Genomic DNA, 24,687 nt, shown 5'->3' with positions numbered 1-24,687 from the left:
TGGCCTGAGAATCACACACTGACCCTCATAACAGATGTAAAGACGAGATCTGGAAAAGCTCCAGCCTCTTGCCAACAGGCCACACAACATACAGCTAATAAGTCAGTTTTTTTGTCTTTCAAATTAATACAGAACCTTAGTTGGTGTTTTAGTTAAATGGGTATAATCAGTGACTGGACAAGCGCTATGTAAAGGAAAAGAGGATTATATACATTTTGTGTGCTTGATACTCCCTTACAGTTTCAAAGTAAGTTTTGGATGTACATTGCTTGTACATCCATACAGTTCAGTAGCTACTTCACCAGATCTGAAGGAAAAAGCAATGCGTTTATTACTTTGAGGTTCTTGAAGTTATTTTTTTCCCCCCACAACCTTGTCAAACAGACCATTTTATAGCCCTCCCCCCAATAGCTTTTACACATGATTACAAAAAAATACTTGTTAAGTAATGTCTTACCGGTGGCTTTAATGTATGTGACTCGAAAACATCCGATCATTTGGCATCTTTGGACTATATGGCTGCCCTGACTGAGCAGGGAGACCACACTATGACATGATGGTAACCAGATCGTCAACCAGCTATCAGTGCAATACGTCTCATAACCTGATTATACAAAGCACACTGCCAGAGCCTCTCCCCCCCCCTTTATATGATAAATTTGTAACTGTATACATGAAATTCCTTTATGGGCAAAAACGTATACTTCAAATCATTAGCTTGCCCATTTTGGTTACCTTTTTTTTTTCTCATCTTTTTTTTCATATTTTCTTTTTTCCTTAGAGATTACCGTCCTCTGAATATGTGATAGTGAACAGTGCCTGGGCGGTGCCAGGTTACTGGTCAGCTCCGTCACCGAAGATGTCGTTTTTCTTGCGCTCCATCTCGGCGAAGTCAAAGTCTGTGCCGGTCATGCGCTTGTAGATGTCTTTGATGTCGTCGCAGGTGGTCTCGAAGTGGGTTGTAGCATCGTAGGAGCGAGAGATGAAAATCTGAGTCCAAACACAATGTTCATGTAAATATCATTCCCAGCAGAGATGAGAGAAATCTTTGTCTCCTTTAACATATGTTTAACTACTTGTGTACTTAATACAAGTAAATGATTAAGTAATTAGCTACAGAAGGACCCAACAATAAAGCGATCACTAAAGACTTGGTGTCAGAGAGGGGCCTCTGTGTTACAGACTGACCTGACTCTCAGCTCCTAAGTCAGTTGGAGCATAAAGATCACTGATGCTCACAAATCTGTGGATTAAACAGACATCGGAGTTAACAGAAAGAATTTACTTTCAATACAATAGCTGCATCCTGACTCATGCTGTATCTATGTATGCACACCACACAGAGATATATAATATAGTATGTGTATAGAAGTATACACATACTTCTGCTCAATAGGTTCCAGCAAGTCCAGCGCCGGTTTGATCTCTTTCTCAGGGTCATTAGTCTCCACGGTGGTGCTAGCAATGGCTATGTATTTACCTTGGGCAGCCACATTGTGTGCATATGAAATCATGCACACATAGATATCTACAATAAACAAGAAAAGATAAATGTAACGCATCATGTTTTGGAAGCGATAAAGCCCAATATCAAACACTGAATGAGAATCTTAAGTGAACAACGACCCTGTGCAGTGACATCATTTCCTGCATGCCTCACCATGCTTCCTGTTGACCTGGTTCTGGGGGATAATGATTTGGCAGGAGTTGGCATCCGAGGTGCTCTTGATGGGATGGCTTAAGATACAGATGGCTCGGATCACCTTGCCCACAACCTTAGCATGGTCCAAGACGTAGCTGGGGTCACAGATCAGCTGTTTGCAGCGGGCAATCTGACGGCACCAAACAAACGACACCACCACAACGGTCAAGGAAATGCTTTTTTCATTTCTGTAAACCTAGATCTGACTCCATAATCAGGCAAGCGGGTGTAGACTATGCCATAAATTTAAAAAGCCTTGACTTTTTTATTGTGGGCTGGTTGCAAACACTTTTCTGGGACTTGGTGGTAAAAATAGTTTTGAAAGAATACAGAGGTGGGGGAAAAAAACCTCTTAAACATCTCACCTCTCCCTCTGATTTAACGCCCACAACTTTGCCATTCTCGATGATGATCTCTTCAACTGGCTTGTTCAGCATGTAGGTACCTCCGTAAATGGCACTTAACCTGAAGAAAATGAAAGGAAAATCCCCCAAATGCTTCAAGTTAGCACCTTCTAACACTGAAGTAGTAGCACAGCTAAATTATTTGGACATCTGCGCTTTAAGGAGTAATAACGCCGGATCACATGAAGAGATGATGCTGACCTGGCGAATCCCTGGGGAAGTTCTCCCAGGCCATACAGGGGGTAAAGGTAGGGGCTCTTGCCGTATCTTGCCAAGGACTCACTGTACAACTTAATCCTGTTTATCGTCGCTATGCATGGCTGATCCAGATAACTAGAGAGGGGGGGGTGAGATGGGACACATTTCATTGGCTGAAAAAAGCGAACAGCTGGGATCACCATCTTCCAGTCTTCTGACTTTTGTTGCTTGAGTGATACTGAACAGGACTTACTCATCTGTGCGGTAGAGGGCAATGGCATGTCCTGTGAAGTCAATGACATCCTGTCCCAAGTCAAACTTCTTGTAAACCTCACGCATGGAGGTTTTGTTGGGGTCCACACCCTCCATCGTCTTGGGGTCGTTCTCATCAAAGTTGGCCACAAAGACCAGAAACTTCCGGAATCGCCTCTTCTCAAACAGCCCCATCAAGCCTGGGAGAGCAAAGAGGACCTTTAAAGTGGCACCCGGAGCATAGGTAGCAGAATCTGGCCCATTTCCTCAATAACAGGCCGTTCAGCTTCTGAGTTAAACTGAGCAGCACCAACACCTTTAAGGAACTTTCTAGCTAGTTGAGGGCAGGAGAGGAACTGCACTCAACGCACAAACAATAATCGGATAACAACCACTCTGCTGTGTGCTGTACATTAAAAAAGGGAAGCAATACCAAAACCAACCTTAGCGAGAGCCCAGCAAATTCCTGAACCTGTTCTGTTCTGAACTGCACCATCTTAAACACCGTCACATTTTCGCCATCATGCCTGTAGCTGTCTGTCTTCTACAATCTACAATACCAGGAGAGGGCTGTGACGTACCAACCATATAGCATAACTTCACAGCTCACTTACTGGAAGCCAGTGCCTCAGTCTCGGTGGAGGGCACTTTGTAGATGCCACCTTTCTTGTAGACAAAGCTTCCCTCGATCACTTTGAAGTCCAGGTAACGGGTCACCTGTGTGATTAGCAGCATCCGCACCAGCTGACCTGAACAGACACAAACACCCCCACATTTTAAGGAATATTTTCACTACATAATTAAGATCAATTAGATCAATTTAGAATCACACCCCTGTGCCTATTTATCCCATTAATATTTTTATGTTAGCCAGTATGGTGAATGGTGGACAAGCTACCAGCTGGTATGAGTGTTAAGACACAACTGGCTGCTAGGCAACAGGACAGCAGAGCTCTGAAATGAGGCGTTTTTTTGGAACATGACTTGGTTTTGTTCGTCCCAGGCGGTGGACCCTCTCAGCACCAGCATGCGAGACCGCACAGGAGGCGCCGGGCCCTTCTCACCGTTGGCCATGAGGAACTTGGGGATGAGGTCCACGTTCCAGTCACGGGGCTTCCCCATAGACTCGGGAGGGGTGCCAGGCAGGCTGAAACGCTTATACAACTGAGGGAGGAAGTCACACACACACACACACACACACACACACACACACACACACACACACACACACACACACACACACACACACACACACACACACACACACACACACACACACACACTAGACTTAGATAAACAGATTTTTTTAAAAGAGAAATTTGACAGTGATATCAAGGTTTCAGTGTTGTCTGAGCGATATCTCCTTAACGGTTCAGGGTTGTTTGAAAGTCTTACGTCATCCAGAGGCGTGATGGAGGCACTCTCTCCTCCGTAATAGGAGTTCCTGTCCATGTGCAAGACCTTCTTCCCCTTCACAGACATGATCCCCGACAGGATGCATTCCTGTGGGAAACAGGACACACACAGGGCTCACTTTCACCTCCTGTCAAGCTCCCGCTGCAGGACGACAGGACGTGAACACGCCATTATTCCCAAGCTGCAGGTCTCCCCTGCATCTCAACAGGTAAGAAGACAGATGCTTGGGAAGGGATCGCGCTCAAAGCACCCGGCTATGTGAGCATAAGGCTACAAATTAAAAATGTTGAATTTATGATGCAATCTAGTTCTATTACAACAGCCTACACTACAGTACAGACAATGACGCCTAAAGTCTGAAATTGATTGTTCTCCACCAACAGGCTAGCCTTCTCTTTGTGCAAGCCTTGTTGTATTTTTACATTATACAGTAACCCATGTAGTGTGATCTATTTAAGGTGATTCATTTCCTGGATAGAGAGCTTTGTTGTACAGTAAGCACAACCACAGGGAAAAAAACATTTCACCAGTACAGAAACGAAAAGAAAGCAAGAGAAAGAATCGAAGATGGCACATATGTATGTGCAGTGACTCCAGAGTTAACTTTATCTGCTCCATTTCGGGGCAGGAATGTGCATGGGCCGCAATACTACCCCACTCATGGACAGACACCTCTTGAAATAAACAACATGTTGGTGTCTGTAAAACTTCATGAAGAGTACCATCATTTGAAGGGGGCCCATTCTCCCAGTCTAGGAAATGACAAATAAGCATGTGAAACACTGAACATTTCCCCAAAGCCATAATGCGATTAACTATAGCTGCAGAGGTGAATCTCAGTGTCATGTGATGGAACGGCCTTTACACATCATGCGAGCTTTTACAGCCACCTTTACAGAAAGATCAGTGCTTTTAATTGCGTCACTTCAGACAACCTGGCTTTCTGCATTATAGAAGGTCAATCCAAATCAGACCAGGGGAGCGTTGCAGGTGTGTAGGCCACACAGCACACAGTGCTTTAGGAAGACAAGAGAGCCCAGCTATGAGCATTAGGAAGCGTGCAGGCCAAAGTCCAAGCATGAAGAGTCTATCTGCACGACAGCAGCTCCAGCAGTGCCAAACCCCTACTGGGATGGCAGCGGTATCGTCTGTAACGTATTCAAGCCGATCTGTCTCCGTCTGTGGAACGCAGACTGAGCTTCAATTGTGGCACAGGATATGAAGCTAAATGCGTGTTGTTTTTGACTTCACTGGCCATTCTTCTGTCCATATTCAGCCTGTGCCAAAACACCCCTCACACACCCCTGCCCGCTCAGTATACAAACACAGAAACGCCTTGCGCAACTGGTAATGGCTTTCTCTGGCATCCGTGGCTTCAAACTGCTGTGCCATAAGGGTGGTTATCGTCCCCGCCTTCAGATAAAAATCAATGTCTCGCCTCCGAGCTGAAACGACCATCACTCATCTCCATAGTGCAGCAGAGTCGAGTGTCAATGCAGCATTGACACAGCTCACTTCAAATACTCCTGTGTGACTGCTGAGGGACAAATCTAAAGACAGTCAGAATGTTCCCCTTTGGACATAAATTATGTATGGTATGATTGCAAATGCTAATTTGTTTTCCGGTCAAGAGCAAAATATTTTAGGGCCCCAAGACATGGATCCTTAAAGGCACATTCTCAATATAAACAGGACGAAACGAAATACCGCAGTAACTCAAGATACTGATAGGAGTGGCCTAACTTTTAGCTACCACTCCAATGCAGCATAAAATACTTTTTGCCATTCAAATGCAGTGTGTAAGATACCCCAACCACCTCCACCCCCCAAACAAAGTTCAGGGGAGACAGACTTCAGTCAGTCACATGAAAGGGTGCTAGTGTCAGGTAAACTGACATTTCAGCTTCTTTTTCATGTCATCGACTTCCTGCTGGGACCCACAAGCTTGGTCTGTTAGGCAGTCCCAAATGTCAGCATAAAATCACGGTGTCAGAATCTGCCAAGCTTTGCTATTCTGTTCACCCATCTCCTCTTCTTGACTCCCTCACTTTCTTTTACTGTGGAGTACTCCAAACTCAAGGCTTCAATGATTACTTCTTTTATCCCACTAGCTGAATGGACAAATGATGGACATTTTGTATGAGGGGAAAAAATAAGAGGCCCAAGAAATGAGTAATAAGGGCCTTTGAATAATAGCTGTCATTACAAGACAGTTGGCAATCACTGTGTAGCTCTGAGTGTGTGGAAGAGCAAAGAGGAGAGATAGGAAAAGTTTGTGTGTTTGTTTTGAAGTTAACAGTAAATGTGTTTTGCATATCCAAGAAAGACAGGTATAAAAAGAACAAAACATGAATGCAATATAATGTTCTACGAAGAGGCACTTAGTTTCATGTCTATGTGAAATTCAAGGTAAATGAGGCCAAAATCACATTTTGGTAATTCAATGATCGTGTACAACCCCAGTAATACAACTCTGCTACGCTTCTCTATTTTTCAGAAGCAAACAATTTCAGACTCTCACTTCCTCAGTGTTGCATACACATGCTAATTTGTTCACTAGAAACATTAAGAAGAATCTACAATAAAGGTGTTCCTCCAGATTCTCCACTTCTTCTTTCCTGTTCAGATACGCTACACCCAGAGGCCTGTCTGAACCGTTTCAATAATTCTCAGTTTCAATGTTTTACACCATTAAAACCTGCAATAAAATGATGATTAAAAACCTCATACGTTACCACTCCAAAGTTAAGAAACTATGAAGATCTTTATCACCCCATGTCTATACTAGGTTGACGTGAACATCGCTCAATGCACAGCAACTGGGTTAATACTCATCACGGGCTTTTTCCTTGACATGCTAGACGCCCAAGATCCAAGTAAAGATACAGGTCGTCGCTATGATTTGCAGAAATATCTTGCATTTCATACCAGGTTACTGCACGCTGAGTAACTAAAACCTCTTGCTACGTTCGGCGCTGCTATAAACTTTAGCAGTTTTACCTAGTCTAAAATATACGAAGTTAGTAGTTACTAAAATCAAAACGTTGTTCCTCTCCTCGAGATTGCTCTATTAGCAAACAATGATTATATGACCCGGGTTAGATGGGTTATTTGGTAAGAATACACATTGAAGAAGGGTGTGGCTGTTTATTGAACGTTGTCAAACAACGCGGACAGCTAACTTTAAGTACAACACTCTTCCGACATGGGTACGTTAAACTAGCTAAACCTAAGAGGAAAGATCCACACCCAAGTCTAGTTGGCTGGGTTCGCCAGTTAAATAACACGTCAGATATTTTTTTATCGAATTTTGCGAGCTCGTCGGCGAGTTTAACTACTTAATCTAGGTCACACCAACTAGCTAGCCAGCATTACTATCTAGATGGTTAGATTAGCCACCGAACAACTAGCCAGCTAGCTAGTCACCTAGTAACCAACAGCCCCGTTAGCGAGAGCGGAGCGTCCAACCTCCACGTAAAACTGCACCGGTACCGCAAACGAGACCGCAAATATGTCCCGAGTGAGACGAGTCGAGAGGGCAAACGCAGCCGGCCGGCCACTACGGCTTCAAATGGGTAGAAAAATCTGGAAAATAAAGTTAAACAGATACGCGGCCTAACAATCAATCGTCTTGTGTTGTCCGACGTGAGCTTGCTAGCACAGCTAGCTGGTAGCTTTGGCATTTGGCGCTATTTCAGAACGGAGGGACGGTGGGCTAGCCGTGTGGCTACTGTTAGCTAGCACCCTCGAGCACAATTACCATAGACCTCAATGTAATTATCGCTAACTAACTAGCTAGCTTGCTAACGTTAGCTTGTCAGGCTTTAGCCATGCAAAACCAACGTATAAAATCGAAAGAGGGTGCAGATAGAAAAAAACAACACATTTCAAATCTTATCTAAGCAAACATGTACCGTAAGTCCGGTTCCCAAAACAATAACGTCGTATTCTTCATTCATTTTTTCACGAGTTTAATCCCCTTTTCCTGTAAGACGGCCTGAAGAAAATGGAGATCCGCAAAGCTGGAAATGAAAGAAGCGGTGTAACGTCAAACAGGTTGGGAGAGCGATGTAGGAGGAGCCCGCCGTTCACGTCTAATGCTTTTTTATTTGTATCACAACAGCTTGTTTCTGTTGAGGACAAAATGTAACATCGAAAAATAAAAATATTCTAAAGCAGGAATTAGTCGTGGATATATTAAAATTTTTATATATAAAAAATATCGAATTATTTATTCCATGCCTGCTTCGCCAATAGGCAGCATAACAAGGCTGCCACAGAAACTACATCCTACCTATATTTAAGATGTATGTGAAACAAATATATGTAATCATTAAATTATTATGCTGTGTATTCTCATACAGCTTTATCTTTATACGTATAATCTAGACCGCACTTCACATTACCCGGCCAAATCTTATAAACGCAAGATTAACAAAGCCCTCTTTACCTATTTACAGTCAAATATAACACATAGTCGAGCTAACTACCAGCGAATACTACTACGGCAATAAAGCAGCTACAAAAAAGGCGTTTAGACAGAGTGAGTTGTTTACTTTTATTTCATTCAAAATCTCCAGACCCCTTTTCAAAATAGGAAGTAATACTCTCATAGCGCTTCACAGGGAATAGGAAGGAAAATGACCCACATTTCCACACAAAAGTACTTGATTTATTCCAAATATATTTGCAGATTTTTCCCAATGTATTTAGTACAATATATTTGGTAGATTTGTTTATTTCAGGACCACTTGGTAAGGCTTAAGCTGTACAGAGCCATCAAACAATCTGATTATTTCTGGTTTCTTGGCATGTTGCCTGGCCGTTGTACCCGTGGAGTCCTCTGCATCCATGAGCCCCAGCTGCAGTAGAGTTCTGGCTGCATCCACGTGCTGGCCCATACATGCCATGTGTAAAGCTTCGAATTACAGCAGAGACAACATACCCTCTGAACTGTGTTTTTACAAGCATGTGGGGATTGGTTTTACTTTGATGGGACTGTCTATAAATACGTTTTAATTTAGACATCAGCAGATCTGTCACTGCAAGCTAATTAGTTCGGTGGCTAAATAGGATGGGGTAGACATTCATTGAACAAAACCAACTGGAAGTTTGAGGGACACCACAAATAATCCTTTTTTTTTATTTACAAAGCTTTTTATATTTAGCTCTAGAGATAAATGTGGACATTATAAAAATATTTTTTTTATATTGTTAATATCATGTAATGTGACCCAGGATGTCCCTTACCGGATCGTCCTTTCTTATCTACTGCATGAAGATCAGCACCCAACTGCAGAAGTGTTTTTATGGTGTTCGTATGACCCTCCTGCAAAGAAACAGCAGCTCTGGGGTGAGTATTCCCATAGCACGACCCCATAAATATTACTCCACAAAGATTATCATTAGTTTACAATGCAACTATTGACAAAGGTTTTTTCAGTTCATTTAGAAAGTGGTGAAACAGAATTTTACCTTGGCAGCATAATGTAGGGCTGTAAGATCCAGATTTGTGGCTCGTGTGTTCACATCTATGCTGAAATCCTGCACGAGGAAACACAGAGCCTCTTCCTGGGCAGTCACAGAGGCCTGGTGTAAGGGCTGTGCTCCGAGAATATCTACAGCAGTGGGAGAGGCCTTTCCACACACACACACACACACACACACACACACACACACACACACACACACACACACACACACACACACACACACACACACACACACACACACACACACACACACACACACACACACACACACACACACACACACACACACACACACACACACACACACAAATTACTATTTATTTTGTGACTCAGTCCAAATCTTCCAGTTAAATTATCCTTATCTTACTTGGTGTCTCTCCAGGAGCAGCTTGGCTACAGCCAGCTGTCCATTTCTCACGGCGTCCATAAACGGAGTAACTCCACAGCTGTCTCTCTCGTCAGTCGTATAAGCACATCTGGATTGCAAATATTAATTTCACATACAATGCTCTTTGTAACAGATACAAACACACTTCAACCATACACACATACCTGAGCACAATCTCAAGAGCTCACCTGTCGAGAAGAATCTTGATAACTTCTAGACAGCCATGCATAGCTAGGTGAGGAGTTATGATCCAAAGAAAGACAGAAAGAAAGAAAGAAAAACCTCATCATTTTCATTCAGCATGCATTAGTATTAGTGGAACTAAATAAACTATACAGTGATATTAATGGCAGTTGCTTTGTCACTTAAGTAATCTAAACCTAAACATTTTGCAGTTTATAACTAATGTTCAGTGAAGGTGATTATATGTTACATTCTAAAGTTCATCTTTATTGTAATATTCACACTCAAGTTTACTACAAATTAAATTGGATTTGTTTAGGAGCATAACATTGCTATTGCTACATCTTCGTCGAAAAAGAATAGATTATTTGCTAATCTGCACCTGTCACTCAATTCCCGCTGGCCTACCAGCAGTATGTAGTGGAGTCCGGCGGGTCTTGCTCTGTGTCCTCCACACCTCAGGTCTGACCAGCAGGAGGTGCTGTATCACAGCTGCATCCCCCTCTCGGCATGCAATGTGGAACGAGTTCCAGCCGTCCTTATTCTGTAGAGTTGGGTCAGCACCGTGATTCAAAAGCAACTGGATAACTTCAAGGTTCCGGCGGGTGCAAGCCATCATGAGCGGAGTCCTAAAGAACAGAAATTCAGGTTATGTGCATTGATAAAGACAGCATCCACATGAAGCCAAGGCGGTGTAAGGTGAAACTGACCATTTTGGTGTTTGTGCACAGCGATTATGTTTTTCTGAACGGAGTTTAACTAGTGGCGGGAAGTGTTAGCATAGTGGTGTCAGGTGTAGGAAAACAGCAATATGTGTCATGTCATGAAGGGCAGCAATCTGGCCTGACAATTGCCAGTTTAAAAACGATTAATGCCGTTTATTCCATAGTCTAAAAGATGAAAAATTCCTTCGAGCCGGATTCGAACCAGCGACCTAAGGATGACAGTGATAACCGCTACAGTCCTCCGCTCTACCAACTGAGCTATCGAAGGCTATACGCTAGTACGTCACGACCGACGTCACATTCTTATTAATTTTACCAACGTTACATATTTACCATTTCCCAAGAAAAACTGTCTACGTTTGACTTACCAGTCTGCTTTCTTTAGACAGTCAATTATTGCTCCTTTTTCTATAAGATACTGAACGCATTGCTGATGACTCATGGAAGAAGCTTCGTGCAAAGCCCTCTTGTAGTCATTATTGTACAGCTCGACGTCCATGTCCATGTCCTCAACGAAATACCTCAGAATATCTAAATGCCCATGTCGGGCCGCATAATGTAAAAGAGTATCTCCAGATTTGCCTAAATGTGCATTTATAGATTTCTTAATTCCACATTGTCCCTCCAGTAACTTTCCAATCATGCACATATTTCCATCCTGGGTTAACTTTATTAAGAGCTTAAACGTATTTGATTCATCCATTTCTTTCAACTGATCCGTGTCGTGTTAACCGAGCTGTTACCGTATACACACGACACAACTTTCTTATTTCAGTTTGTTGATGTAACGCGTGTACACACGAAGCCAGCAGCAACATCAAACTGAAAAGTCCGTGGGTATATTCTCCTTCAAAGTAAAAGTCGAGGTTTTAATTCATAGAACAGTGTCACACGGGAAATACTTAAATAGTATACCTCATGACTAAATAAATTAGAAATAAAATACGTTTACGTGCCTTACAGTCATGCTTTTGGTAAAAGTGGACATATGAAGTAAATTTATTTTTATAATTACTTTTACCTAAACGCCTTATTTCTTACAAAATAAATTTGAATGCAAAAAAAAAAAAAAAAAAACAGACACACAGCTCAGGATCACTCATGTGTGGAGACAGTTCACACGTGTCTACACGTGTATGCGTGAATGAGCAAAATTCAAACCAAGCCTATCAGGACTTTCGTACAGAGCCCGTAAGGTGACATCATGTAAAAAAAAATAATAACGCGTGGCCACGCCTTATTAACGCGTGGGAACGAGATACTAATGTCGCCTTTCACGCGCGGAAACAAAGTTTTTTTTTCACAGCAAAGCAGCTCCCAGGAGAGGATTTCCACTAACTGACTGCCCAAGGAAGGTAAACCTGGCTTTATATAAAGTAATACGTAATTATCTCATTCCCACGCGTTAATTATCTCGTTCCCACGAGTTTATCTCGTTCCCACGCCTTAAATATCTGGTTTCCACGCGTTAATAAGTCGTTCCCACGCGTTAATAAGCCGTGGCCACGTGTTATTATATTTTTTACATGATATCACTTTACGGGCTCCGTACTTTTGCATCAAAAAGAAAAACTGTGTACTCAGGTCTAGAGCTGCGCGATGTGGCAAAAAATGTTATCACAATACATTTTTCTATAGGTATTGATCGATCTCAATTATTATCGTGATATAAAATCTTGGAACACTGTTTTAAAGAACATCTTTCCCAAAGTCTGACTGAGCACAGCGTATACAAATTATTCAAATCCATTTTACATGTTAATTACCATGCCCAATTAAATTAAACCTGACTTTTCTAATAATTCTATAAAAAATTTTTATCAGTGTCCCGAGTCATGAAAACACTTCTAGTATGTTTTTGGACGGGGTAAAAACAGTCACTATTGACTGTTGTTTAAGAGAAACACCACTGTTTAATAGCTGGCTAGCTCCATTGTTTAGTGGCTGAACATACTTTTACACTTTCTGTATAATCGACTGGATGGATGGTATCATTGAGAAGAGAAGGCTCACCTTCATCTTTACATTTTCTCTCAGGGCTCTTTGTACCGGCTATCATTCTATGACGTATTATAAACGGTTTCCTCCAAATGAGCATGCTAATCAGCATTCAGTGTGATGGTGCACACTCTGGGGTGCTATTTAGATGGTAAATAGATACAAAAAAATGATCAAATTATATTGCCCAAAGCTTATCTAGGAAAGATTTATGATTGTTTCTATCAATCAGCACTACTCAGGTCACAATACATTAAAGACCCACTTCTGGAACAACACAATTTTCCACACCAGTGGTGGAAGAAGAACGCAAACACAGAATGAAAGACATATTCATGGAAAATATTACTCGAGAAAAGTAGGCCGACTTCATTTACATTTTTACTTGAGTTAAAGTACAAAAATACACACTTTAAGATGCGCACAAGTAAAAAGTAACATTTTGTCTGGGTATTGCATAATTCAGAGTGGGAGAAATCAATTATTTGTAATTTAGTGATATGTGGGGGTTTAAAAATAGCATTAACATTTACATTATCACATTTAATTATTACATGTATTATGCATATATCCTAAAATAAAAATACTCAAAGTTTAAATACTTCAAGACTGAACTTGACTGAATATATACTTAATTACAGTGAACTAATGGCTCACAGATTTTTTAAGTTTGTTAAATGCACATTTGACTAATTTTTGGTATTTTTATTGTTCTGTTGTTATGATTTCTAAATTTCGAACATAGTGCAAATTCAAAGTTTGATTTTAAATAAGAGTCTTCCTCTGTGAGAATTTTACATATATTATTTAATATTTAGACTCAGGGCAACAGCCTTTTTTACAGCACAATTTGCATAAGTTATTAATACTGTTTGTATACAACCACAAAAACCATGACAATAATTTTTTTGTTTGTTTTTCAGATTACATTGAGTGGAAAACCAGACAGATTATACAAGCATATCTTTGTACAGTCAGCATACATCTTTAGATAATAATTTCAATTATTTTTCCCATAGTCTTGTTGCCTTTCGTGTTGTAGAATAGAATCTGGACACAAAAATAGTATGAACAAACCACTAACAAAACATGCAACATCCAAAGTGAGTACATCACAGGTCTCCTGATACTACTTGAGTGGACAAGGTCAGCTTTAGTTCATTTCTATACATGATTCAATTCTGTGTCTGTTGTGCAGGTTGAGTCCAGTTTTGTCATAGGCAAGCATGGCGATTATCTTTCCACTAGTGCATGTGTTGACAGAAATGCACACAGATAAGGAGAATCTTGGTCCCCTTCACTGTGCCTTCACACATGCTCTGTGTCAAGCTGTAAAATTAATATAAGCTCCTATCTGTAGAAAAAAAAGGTTGTTTTATATACAAGATACGAAATACTTTATTTTCATAGGTCTGTGGTGAGTTGGGGGTAATGTCGTCATGCAATGGAGGAATGCTAACATGATTATTAAAGTTTGAAATGAGAAACAAAATGTTCACATGGAGTTTTGTTTAAAGAAGTACATAAAACCCTCTTTATTGGGAGGTGGAGATTTTCATGTATTTTATATAAATTAAAAAGGTCCATGTTATAGATCATAAACTGGGTTGATTCTGCTAAGTGAGTACATATGAGGACAGGGGCTCATCAGTCCACGTCAACGTTTGTGAACACACAATGTTCATTGTGCACACGTCAATATTTACCATAATTTATGTACATCAGATCTTTCTCACAAACTAGCTGTTGGATGGAATGTAAAGGTTTGACATGTTATCTTCATTTTTGTAATGTTGCATATCATAACGTAAATATAATTTTAAAACAGCATTAACATTTTGAGTGATCAAGCATCAACCTAAAACAAACAAATATACATGAAAAAAGCATACAAAAATGTAAAAAAGAGTTCGCATTCATAATGCTTCATCTGTCAACTAAATAGTACATATTCCAGATGCATTTAGGTTGCATAGAATTGCTTACATAGAACCTGTGGATTTGGTCAAAATTTGGCACAGGTTAAAAGTTCCCCATAACCAGGCCTTCTTCATATGTGTAACCCTGCACAACCAAATGAAATGTATGGATGTCGTGATGAATCTGGCGTTTTGATATCCAGGTCAATGGCTACATCCTGTTCTCTCTTGGGATAATGGGTATGGTATCCAATAACAGAAAGTCTTATAGTCAAATTAATTGAAAGACTTAAAAAATACATTAAAAAAGTACAAAAACAACAGATACGCTAATGGCACACTATCTAAGTGCACAACTCTGCATCCAGCAACAGACTTTCAAAACAACGGGACTCTGGGGTTTGATAAGAAGTTTTGCTTTAGCTGACATACAAAATAAACGTGATTCTTTTCCCTTAATACCTACAAACATAAACACTGCATCTAAGGACTTCAGATGAGCTGGACATATTCAATGTTTTTTTTATAATTTACATGGGACATAGCTGTTCAATAGTAAAAGATACAGTGATATTCCAATGTAAATCCAATGTAATGTCCTGTAATCGTTTGAGAAAAACTTTTCCAACCACTATACCATTATATTCTAGACATGCTAGAGACAAGGTGCAAAACATCTACGTTATAGTGCTGGACTTCACAACATTAACCTGAATGCTTGCAACATCTTATGGCAACAATTATCAAACAATAAAGGGCCAAACCAACTAGACATCAGATCTATCTGATTTGTCTGATGAGGTTATATCTTCAGAAGAAGAAAATAAATTTCCCTAATGAATATCAGTTCAGACTCAATTAATATGTCAGCCTGATCTCCATAGAATGGTAGGTTTCTAGAGCAGTCTAGCTCAACTTAATACAAAGTGAAAGTCACATCGGAGGAGGTCAGTGCTATTTATGTGCAAGGAAATATGAGGATATATCAGCCACAAGCATTTCCACTACATCCAATAAATCATATTTCAGTCTTTTTAAATCTATATCTATAAAGTATTTCAAAATATACTCTAAATCCACAGATATCTCTTCTTTCAACACATTATAACATCTGAGATGACAAATGTCTAATGATAAATATCTCTTAATAATGAATCTAAAGCTATTATACAAAAATAATATATGACCAGTCTTCTGCAGACAATCATAATTAAAACCTTTTTCTAAGAGAGTACTAATACAGTGTTTTTTTACATGAGTAATTCCAGGACCTGGACTTGGCAGTCAAATTAATAATAATAATAATAATAATAATAATAAAATACAACAATATAATGATTTCTGTCCAATCTCTAGACTATTATGGCCTAGTTAACAACGTATAAGTACAAATATGTTTACGCACATGGGTAAGCACTGTAGGTGGGTGTAATGGTATGTTTGTGTGTATGTGTGAACATGGAAGTGTGGGTGTCTGGTGAATGCTGGGTCACCACTGCCCTCACTTGGCACCTCCTCCTCAAATCCTCCACCTTGTCTTAACATATACCAACATTTTAATATCTATTTGTGCAGGATTATCTCTTGTGCACAGTATACCAGCACCCCCCTCCCACCCCCCACCCTCCATCCTTAACTCCACCCCGCCCCGCCTCGCTCACTCAGTGTAATGAATGTTTGCGAATAACTCCCTCAGCATGTCAGCTCCGCCTGTTCTGCTTGGTCTCAGATCCACTAATCGTGTTGGAAAGTCCGTGTGAGACTGTCCTTCCTGGTCCCGTCGCTCTCCTTCCGCCTTCCTCTTCTTCTACGCGTGGATCTGGGCTGTGGTGGCCAGCAGCTTGTGCCAGCTGACCACCCGCTTACGCAGGTCCACCTTGTCCAGCCACACGTAGGCCTCACCAATCAGAGTCTTCTTTGCAAACTTGCCCCCATTTGAGACAAGGAAGAGCTGCAGGGAAGACAATAACGTGACGTTTTTTTCATGGATGCCTTGTCAGAAGAAGGCTGGAGAGTGGTCTGAAGTGTTGTAAATTGGCACTGCCCCTGTAGCTGTGAAACTTTAATGTGCTCAAGTCACAACCAACAAATCCTCTATCCCTGGGCTACTGTGAGAAACAAGAAAATGGTTGCTGGATCAGCAAACGGTGTGTGGTTCACCTGAATGGAATGTCCAGTGGGGTTCATGCAGAAGCGGAAGGTTTCGTTGAAGGACGGCTCACGGTCGTGCCGACACACCCTGGTTTTCTTCTTAATTATCCTTTTCTGAGTGGCTATGTTTACGACATACAGCTTCACGTACAGGTCTGTAGAACAAACAGTGGCAGTGAGGGTGGGTGTGTAGGAGTGCGTGTGCGTGATGTGTGTGTGTCCGTGATGTGTTTGGACTGTTCCGCTGTCACCTGGCAGGTGGTCAGGAGACTTGAATTTGTAGGTGATATTTCTACACTGTAGAATCTCCAGTACTAGGTGCTCCCCCTCAGTCTTCATCTCCTTCTTCAGAGCAATCTTTATTTCCCCCATCACCTGGGTTTTACCTACACACACACACACACACACACACACACACACACACACACACACACACACACACACACACAGTGGTAGTTGGCTTGTAACACCCTTCTCTCTTCCCTTTACATGAGGTCCTCTCTTCCCCCCTTTTCTGTCATTCTTAGTTCATTTGGCTGTTTGTTTACAACACTGTCAAAGCTTTACATTTCTACAAGAAATGGGATGACAGAACATTCCCATGTGTTTTAATAATCATGTTACACACAAACTAAAGATCCTTTAATATCCCAAAGTCAATAATATCTAAACAGGCTGTATCAAATGTAGCCAATTTCTATACAGGTAATATCAAATGTATTCACACTGAATGTACGGAATTCCCACATTTCATTATCAATGTGCAATGTGTTTTTTGGAGTGCTGATTCAGTGTTCAGTCTGACTTAAAATGACTTGATACTAAAATTCCATTTTCCTGAAAGTTAAACATGGAATTGAATCCATCACGAGTTAATCACTTTATGATTCTGCTCATGCATTACCATAATTCGGTACGTGATTCATCAAGACTAGCTATCGAACACAAGTCCTGCTGGGGAATTCTCACTTGAAAAATCAGTACACTATTTTATGAGTAGATGTGTGTGCCAATTATACAGTACCTCAGTCTTCAGTCCCCAGATGAAAACACACAATGTGCCTACATGATCTCACCCACACACAACCCACGCCTCACACAAGACTGTATTTACTGCGTGTATACTGTGTATATTGACAGACCAGGGCATGCTTATAAATATATATATATATATAAGAGAGAGAGAGAGAGAGAGAGAGAGAGAGAGAGAGAGAGAGAGCGCCATACATGTTATGGAACTTAAGCTTGGGTAGAAAGAGAGGGAGTCAAAATACAAGGTTTCCAGAGAAACAGGACATTTTGGAGAGGAAGTCCTTCATCAAATGTGCAAGCAAAGTGCTTTACAAAGTTCTTTGGAAACCTTGTATAGAAAAATAACGAGAGAGAGAGAGAGAGAGATTAAGCTGAGTCAGTCAGATTACATTCAGTCAAGAAGTCTCTCAAAAGAAAGCAGAGCTGCATTTTCTGTTCTGTTTGTAACCATGACAACTTAATTAAATGTCTCCTACGGCTTCAGTCTCTATGGTTTTATTAGGGAGGCAGGGGCAGAATGACTCTGTGTCCTGTATGTGTCTGTGTGTAACTAAGAGGATATTACAGTGGGCACAATTTGGTTGGCAGGACATTTTGAGAATGGGTGAAGTAGTCTTTAATCAATGGACAGATCTGCCTTCGTGTTACACAGCATCCTGCCTCTCACAGCTTAAAAACAAGTTTTTCTTGTTGCTGGGAGTTTATGAGTCATATTCATGTGAGGCTGGAAGGGCAGTAACAGTAAGTGTTCCACTGCAATGCTGGAGAAAGACTCCCAGCAGTGGTGAGCATTTAGTGAAGACTATAATTAATGTACACATAACATATTCAGGATGTGGCACTGCAAATGAATAATCAAATACAAATATTTGGAAAATATCCTTTTGATTAACGAAAATGGCATTTTTGTTCAGTTATTTCTGTGTGCGCGCGTGTGTGTGTGTGTGTGTGTGCGCGCGAATCCTAATTTTGTGGTCATGTCCATAAATTGTATACCAAATAGTTAGCTGCATTCTGCAAAGTGCAAAGTGACAGATGACTCATGGCCATGCTTCCATTACTAACAAGAAGGCTGAGAGGCTGAATGCCACAGATGCACACACACACACACACACACACACACACACACACACACACACACACACACACACACACACACACACACACACACTCACCTTCTGAATCTCCATGTAATGACTTTATCACATCTGTGCCATTTGGAATTTTTCCACTGTATGAAAGAACAACAAAAGATCAAAATCTACAATAATAATATGCAGAACATGGTAGAGAAACCATTAAAACACCGTTAAAATGCTGAACAACTGAAATAATAATATTACAAGGCAAATAAGAATACTTTACAGTTGACTACACTACATGACACTTACAGTATACAGGTTTAGCACATTGTAGCAATATAATAAGGGTGTGATTGCATAACTGAGAATGAGAATGACTGACATTTTACTGAATTATTTCAAAAGTCCAAACTTACAATCTAGGAACCTGGAATATGGCACTGTCCACCGCATTGGTCTCACTCTCCTCTTCCAGAAGGCTGAAGGCACTACCATTCAAACCGCTGTCCAACGAGGCTGCAGTAACAGGGGCATCAGCAGACCTATGGCTGTGGGATGCTGTTTTGAGAGTGTACTATGAGTTACACTATTATCTTATTCACCACAGTGCACAACTACCACTGGCCTAAGACATTATTACCAAACGCCAAGGACGGAGAAAACATTTGGAGAGTGGGCAAACATGCCCTCCGGGACAAATTCTGCCTGCATTTTCTTGACAGCTACGTTTTATGTAATATGTCTAGCATTAACACAGATATGTACATATATACATCCAAAAAACACACCTGCCCTCCCACACACACACACACACACACACACACTTACACTTATCCATAAGTATTAATTACATTTAAAGAGCCATATCACAATATAATACAAAAGATTTACAGGACATAGATATGCACAGAAAACACTGAAGAACAGTTTCAGAAGCATTGGCACACAGAAAATATAATTAAAGTATTAATTAGTAATTCCAGTGTATTAGCAACTTGTGTGTATAGTCTGAATGATCACATTAGCCTAAATCTGGTACGTGTGTGTAATTCTATTTAAATTACGGTTAATTATTATTAATCATATTTAGGCAGCAGTGAATTTAATTTCCCTATTAAGTCGTATATAGCACTGATATACCATGTGGTTGTGAATGATGGGTGATGGTGTGAGGTGGAATGCATGATCTGGTACGACACATAATTCATGCACACAGCCTTCCCTGCACAGACTCCCAAACGCTGGTTCCAAGAGCTTCACTAACGCCAGGCATCGACTTCATAGCGAGGTCGTGTGGAGGGGCCTGAGTCAACGCCACCCCTCCCGGCTGTCTTTATGGCAGTCTATCGGAATCCAGACTGATCTTCTGGTTTTAGTGAAGCACGTTGGTAGGCTGTGGAACAAGACTGAGTCTCGCTGCATGAATTATCTGTGGAGTGGCACAGTGTGTATGCCCCTTCATCTTTCTGTAGGTGTGCGTTAGTAACTCAACATCCTCTCTCTCTCTCTCTCTCTCTCTCTCTCTCTCTCTCTCTCTCTCTCTCTCTCTCTCTCTCTGATTTCTGCAGTTGCTCAAGATGTTCATCTCTCACCTCCTTCCAGCTTCTGCTGCTCTTCCGACATGGCTTTTCGGAGGGTCAGGTGATGGCCGTCCGCAATCGCATTGGATGGTGCGTTGGACGGGGCTCTCTGTATGGTGAGCACGCCCACTACGCTGTGTCTGTGGTGCCTCGTGGGGAGGCGGCCATTTTTGGCTGGTGGGGGTTTGGTGGGGTGAGGCCACGTACAAGCCGAAGGGGTGGGGGGTAAGGGGGGAGGTGGGGTTCGGGGGGGAAGTTCGGGAAATGGGAGTTGGAGGGGTGGGGGGTACGAGATGGAGACTCAGAGTATGAACTCCTTACAACATGGACACCACCAGCTTTTTACTGTACTCAATTGTCACATGCAGCCAGAGGTCGTGCCCCTCGGGCTGCGGTAGGTGGGGTTGGAGGTGGGGGCATAGCACGTCCGCTGAGGCGCAGCTATGTGGGCCAGCAGCAGCTGTGGGGAGAGAGGAGGAGGAGGCGGGCGGAGGCAGTGGTGTGGTTGCAGGTGGAGGCCACATGCGCGGCCGGCTCTGCAGAGCCGGAGTTGCAGAGGAAGCCGGCCATCGTTCAGGATCGAACACATGACCCAGTGGTACAAAAGGATGAACAGGGATCTGATAAATGAAGCAGGAGGAAGAGGGGTGGTTGGGGGGGGGGGGGGGGGGGGGGGGGGGTAATGTCTGGCTCAACAACGTCCCTTGGTGCTCAAGGTGTTGTGTGCCAGCATGGGGCTGAGCCGCTCTTAATCTGCCCATAACGTGTTCAGGCCCAGCGAATGTGCAAACGCTAGTTCCAGCTGCAGGTCCATGTGTCCATGCAGGCATCCTTTGTCAGACCGCCTCCTGCTATTACAGGGGAAGCCTGCATGACACAGCACCTGAAAGACCAGGTCAGATCCTCTGACAGTGCCTAACAGGTCAAGCCCCTGTGCCTGAAGAAGCAGCGTGTCTATACCTGTTGGGTACTGTAGGCTGATGTGCTTCATGGACTCCTACTTATTTTTTACATTTTACATTAAGAAATTCTTATAAACACATTATTTATTGGTTACTGCTTTGGTTAAGTATGTTGCTGATGAATGGATGACATTAGGTATTTATTTTATTGTTATTTTATTTATAATTGTTATCAATATTTTATATGATTATTTAATATGCTTTGGTTTAAAGATTTATTGCTGGTTTAATTAAAGTTTATTTGTCAACTTTGTTTTTTAATTGCTAGCCTTGAACATTTTATTTCTTTAAGTAAATGGGTATTTTGCTCTGAATAATTGAAGGAACTGTATTAGGGCTCTACGTGTGTGTGTGAGTTTGCGTGTGTTTGTGTGTGTGTGTGTGTGTGAGAGAGAGAGAGAGAGAGAGTGTAGTGAAGTGTCTCCAGTACAGGTGAGAACACAGAGGAGAGAAAGCGGTGAAGTGAAAAGACTGTGACAACAAGGGGACCAGAATAAAGGAGAGAATAAACAAATAAAAAAGGAGGGGGGGGAGGTAGCTCCTCTCCTCCCCCCCCCCCCCCCCCCCCCCCCCCCAAAAAAAAAGGAACAGAAGGAGGAAGGAGGAACAGATGAGCATGAAGGCAGCCATGCTGTGGAGGCTTTATTTGCGTCGTTTACTTGGTTGTAGGCGGTGCTGCTGGCCAGCAGCTTCAGCCGTTGCCATGGTGTCGTCGAGGGGCGCCCGGACCGCGCCACTTTTGCCATGAGCACGGGGGGTTCCATGGGAACGGGCTTGGCCCTCGGAGGGAGATGGCTTCGATGTGCTGGGGCTACTGTGAGATTTCTCAATAGTGGGAACCTGCGTGTCTAAAACAACCAGAACCAAATCATCACATCGAGCCTCTAATTTCCTGGTTTTCCCCCTTTCCTGATGATTTTCTGCCTTTGATATTCATGGTATTATTTGGAAAGGCTAATGTGATTGCAAGGACCACCTTAAGGATCCGAGTGGCTTCCTGGTGGGGCAACCCTTTCTCACCTTGTGTCGGAAGGCTAGCATGGAGCACTGGAGAGCTCAGTGCCATTATGGGCTGAACACACATGTGGATAGAGCATGAAGCCAAAGCTACAGCGAATGAATGACACAAACCAGACGTATAGAGCGAGGGCCAGAGACAGCTGAGACACAGCTTAGAGACAGAGACAGAGGACAGGGACAGAGGGAGAAAAGACAGAGAGAGAGAGGGACAATGGCAGGAAGCGCAGGAAGGGTAGTCAGGCTGGAGTGGACAAGGCTGCGGACGGAGACGGTTGGAGGTGTCGGTCCTACCCTTGGCTGGGTCGGGGAAGATCCCATGGCTCCGGCTCTTGATGACGGAGGACTTGGGAGAGTCCTGGCCGCCGTGGCCGGAGGTTTTGGCGGCGTGTCCGGCGGGCGGCTTGGCCGTGTGCTGCCGGCCCTGCGCGGAGTGGGAGCGACGGTGGTGTTCGCCTTCACTTTGCTCCTTCAGCTGCAGCCAGCGCGGCATGTTATCCAGCTGAGCCGTGTTGGACAGGTCTATCAGCACCTACCCCACGCAACACGGCCTTGTTAATCCACACGCCGGATCTGTGTGTAGAGGTGCACTGCAGGGCACATCTGTTTGTATGTGTGTGTGTGTGTGTGTGTCTGTGTGTGTGTGTTCATCTCTGTGTACAATAACTGATTCCTCACCTCTCCCAGGAAGTAGTTGGAGGAAGATTTGTCATAGTCCCACACACTGACCTCCAAAGTCTTCTTCCTCAGCTAAACACACACACACACACACACACACACACACACACACACACACACACACACACACACACACACACACACACACACACACACACACACACACACACACACACATATGCACAGTCCAGTCATAAGACATAAGTTTCACTTGATACATATTGATATTACCAAAAAAGCACCAACCCAGCAGATTTACACATAGGCTTTGCCTTTGAAAATGTCCTGATAAAAATGATTATGCCTGCCATAGGAAAGTGAAAATCATAATCTAAGCATTGATGAAGTATAAGAGATAAAACCACGAATCAGTCCCTATTACACTGTCTGGCACTGAATCGAGGAAATCCAGATGGTTTGTTTGCTAAAGTCAACTTTCCACACTTTTCAACCTTCTGTTCTCACTCAATTAAGACCTGTTCGCTTTGCCTCACCAATTCAGCAACAGTGTGTCAGTCAGTGCTGTCATTAGCAGCCTCTAGAATCTGAGGACACTGATGGAGCTCAGATCTTAATTAAGCTCAAACACTTCTGGGAGCCTGCTTCTGGGTCCCTGTTCACAGTAAACCCAGAGACGTCCTCTGAAGACCTCTTATCTAACTCAGATATCAGAACAGTTATGGACTGTTGCCATCTCACACAGAGGGCCTCCACTTGAAGGGACTTTTGGTGGTTACTGCCTATAGCTTTTATTGTTGATGTTCATTACTTTAACTCCATATTATAATCACTGCACTCACTGACATTCTGTAATATGATGACAAATGTGTCTATAAAAAAAGAAAAATGATAAAAAGTGTTTCTGCATGACCATATATGCTCAAAGTCTTAATCACATATGATCATACAAGTCCTGATCATACAAGTCCTATAGCCCATCACATGTCAGAGGAAAATACCCATGAATTTATGATAATTATAATTTGTGTATGTTGCAATGCTTCTCATAAATCATCAAATGAAAAAGGAAACCCGGGCTGTCCCGCCTACTTCTTCTGGAGCTCAAATTGTACAACGACCAACTCCAATGTATGTTGGCAAGAAAGAAATGGTGGCTCCATCCAATTGTGAAGGAAAGAGAGGAACATGGTGTTTCAGCTGTTCAACAGCATTATACATGTTTGGATCAAAACCTTGTTGTGCTAGGACACATAGCTAGACTCTGAAGGTCCTGTGGTCATGACATTGAAGGTTACAGTAAATGTGAGCACTCATTCACACAGCTGAGTTCTATGTTTACATAAACTATTTGTAGTTATGAGACAGGTACCTTAAATGGTACAAATTTGATCTTCCTTTGTAAGAGAATCTGTTAGACATTAACATTCTCTGGTATGTGGAAGTAACCTAAGTAACACTTTACCAGTACCCCATCTCAGCACTCGTAAAAGAGTGCAGTTATAAGTAGGGTATGGTTTTTTTATAAACTTCTATTAGGGCTGCCCCCT

The 24,687-nt window shown here is 42.1% G+C and overlaps 3 protein-coding genes and 1 non-coding gene across 14 annotated transcripts in view; all 4 read right to left on the bottom strand.

Annotated features, from left to right (window-relative positions):
• Positions 1–676: 676 nt before the first annotated feature.
• gdi2 (GDP dissociation inhibitor 2) lies at positions 677–8,046 on the bottom strand. The gene is made up of 11 exons (XM_077005142.1): positions 7,887–8,046; positions 3,952–4,059; positions 3,621–3,720; positions 3,171–3,305; positions 2,558–2,756; positions 2,308–2,439; positions 2,068–2,167; positions 1,661–1,832; positions 1,384–1,528; positions 1,189–1,243; positions 677–990 (listed from the first exon to the last, which is right to left on the bottom strand). Exons 1-11 carry the CDS (start codon positions 7,929–7,931, stop codon positions 835–837), a joined length of 1,347 nt encoding a protein of 448 aa, XP_076861257.1. The 5' UTR covers positions 7,932–8,046; the 3' UTR covers positions 677–834.
• A 470-nt stretch (positions 8,047–8,516) lies between these two features.
• On the bottom strand, positions 8,517–11,578 carry ankrd16 (ankyrin repeat domain 16). Of its 2 annotated transcripts, none has more exons than XM_077005146.1 (7): positions 11,129–11,578; positions 10,444–10,664; positions 10,041–10,083; positions 9,832–9,940; positions 9,448–9,609; positions 9,223–9,301; positions 8,517–8,864 (listed from the first exon to the last, which is right to left on the bottom strand). In XM_077005146.1, exons 1-7 carry the CDS (start codon positions 11,461–11,463, stop codon positions 8,752–8,754), a joined length of 1,062 nt encoding a protein of 353 aa, XP_076861261.1. In that variant the 5' UTR covers positions 11,464–11,578; the 3' UTR covers positions 8,517–8,751. The 2 variants fall into 2 exon arrangements, with proteins under 2 accessions (XP_076861261.1, XP_076861260.1); XM_077005145.1 differs by having other exon boundaries at positions 8,517–8,890; positions 11,129–11,577.
• Positions 10,942–11,028, bottom strand: trnay-gua (transfer RNA tyrosine (anticodon GUA)). Its single transcript is given in 2 exon segments — positions 10,942–10,977; positions 10,992–11,028. It is a non-coding gene; the product is annotated as a tRNA-Tyr (tRNA).
• A 4,736-nt stretch (positions 11,579–16,314) lies between the features above and the next one.
• The window catches only part of pcloa (piccolo presynaptic cytomatrix protein a), a 51,201-nt gene continuing 42,828 nt past the window's right edge, over positions 16,315–24,687 (bottom strand). For 4 of the 10 annotated variants that reach the window (XM_077005110.1, XM_077005101.1, XM_077005106.1 and 1 more), the window contains 8 exons: positions 23,180–23,251; positions 22,796–23,033; positions 22,144–22,332; positions 19,359–19,500; positions 19,036–19,091; positions 17,080–17,214; positions 16,838–16,983; positions 16,315–16,628 (listed from right to left, as the gene is read on the bottom strand). In XM_077005110.1, the coding sequence (XP_076861225.1) occupies positions 16,485–16,628; positions 16,838–16,983; positions 17,080–17,214; positions 19,036–19,091; positions 19,359–19,500; positions 22,144–22,332; positions 22,796–23,033; positions 23,180–23,251 (1,122 nt within the window). In that variant the 3' untranslated portion in view covers positions 16,315–16,484. Of the gene's footprint in view, positions 16,629–16,837; positions 16,984–17,079; positions 17,215–19,035; positions 19,092–19,358; positions 19,501–20,534; positions 20,697–22,143; positions 22,333–22,795; positions 23,034–23,179; positions 23,252–24,687 lie in introns of all 10 variants that reach the window. The other 6 variants (XM_077005102.1, XM_077005107.1, XM_077005103.1 and 3 more) reach the window with 5 other exon arrangements.

This window comes from Brachyhypopomus gauderio, chromosome 5 (genome assembly GCF_052324685.1).
Source record: "Brachyhypopomus gauderio isolate BG-103 chromosome 5, BGAUD_0.2, whole genome shotgun sequence".
Lineage (NCBI taxonomy): Eukaryota > Metazoa > Chordata > Actinopteri > Gymnotiformes > Hypopomidae > Brachyhypopomus > Brachyhypopomus gauderio.
The sequence above is the reverse complement of the archived record's forward strand: the minus strand, read 5'-3'. Positions and strand labels throughout refer to the sequence as shown.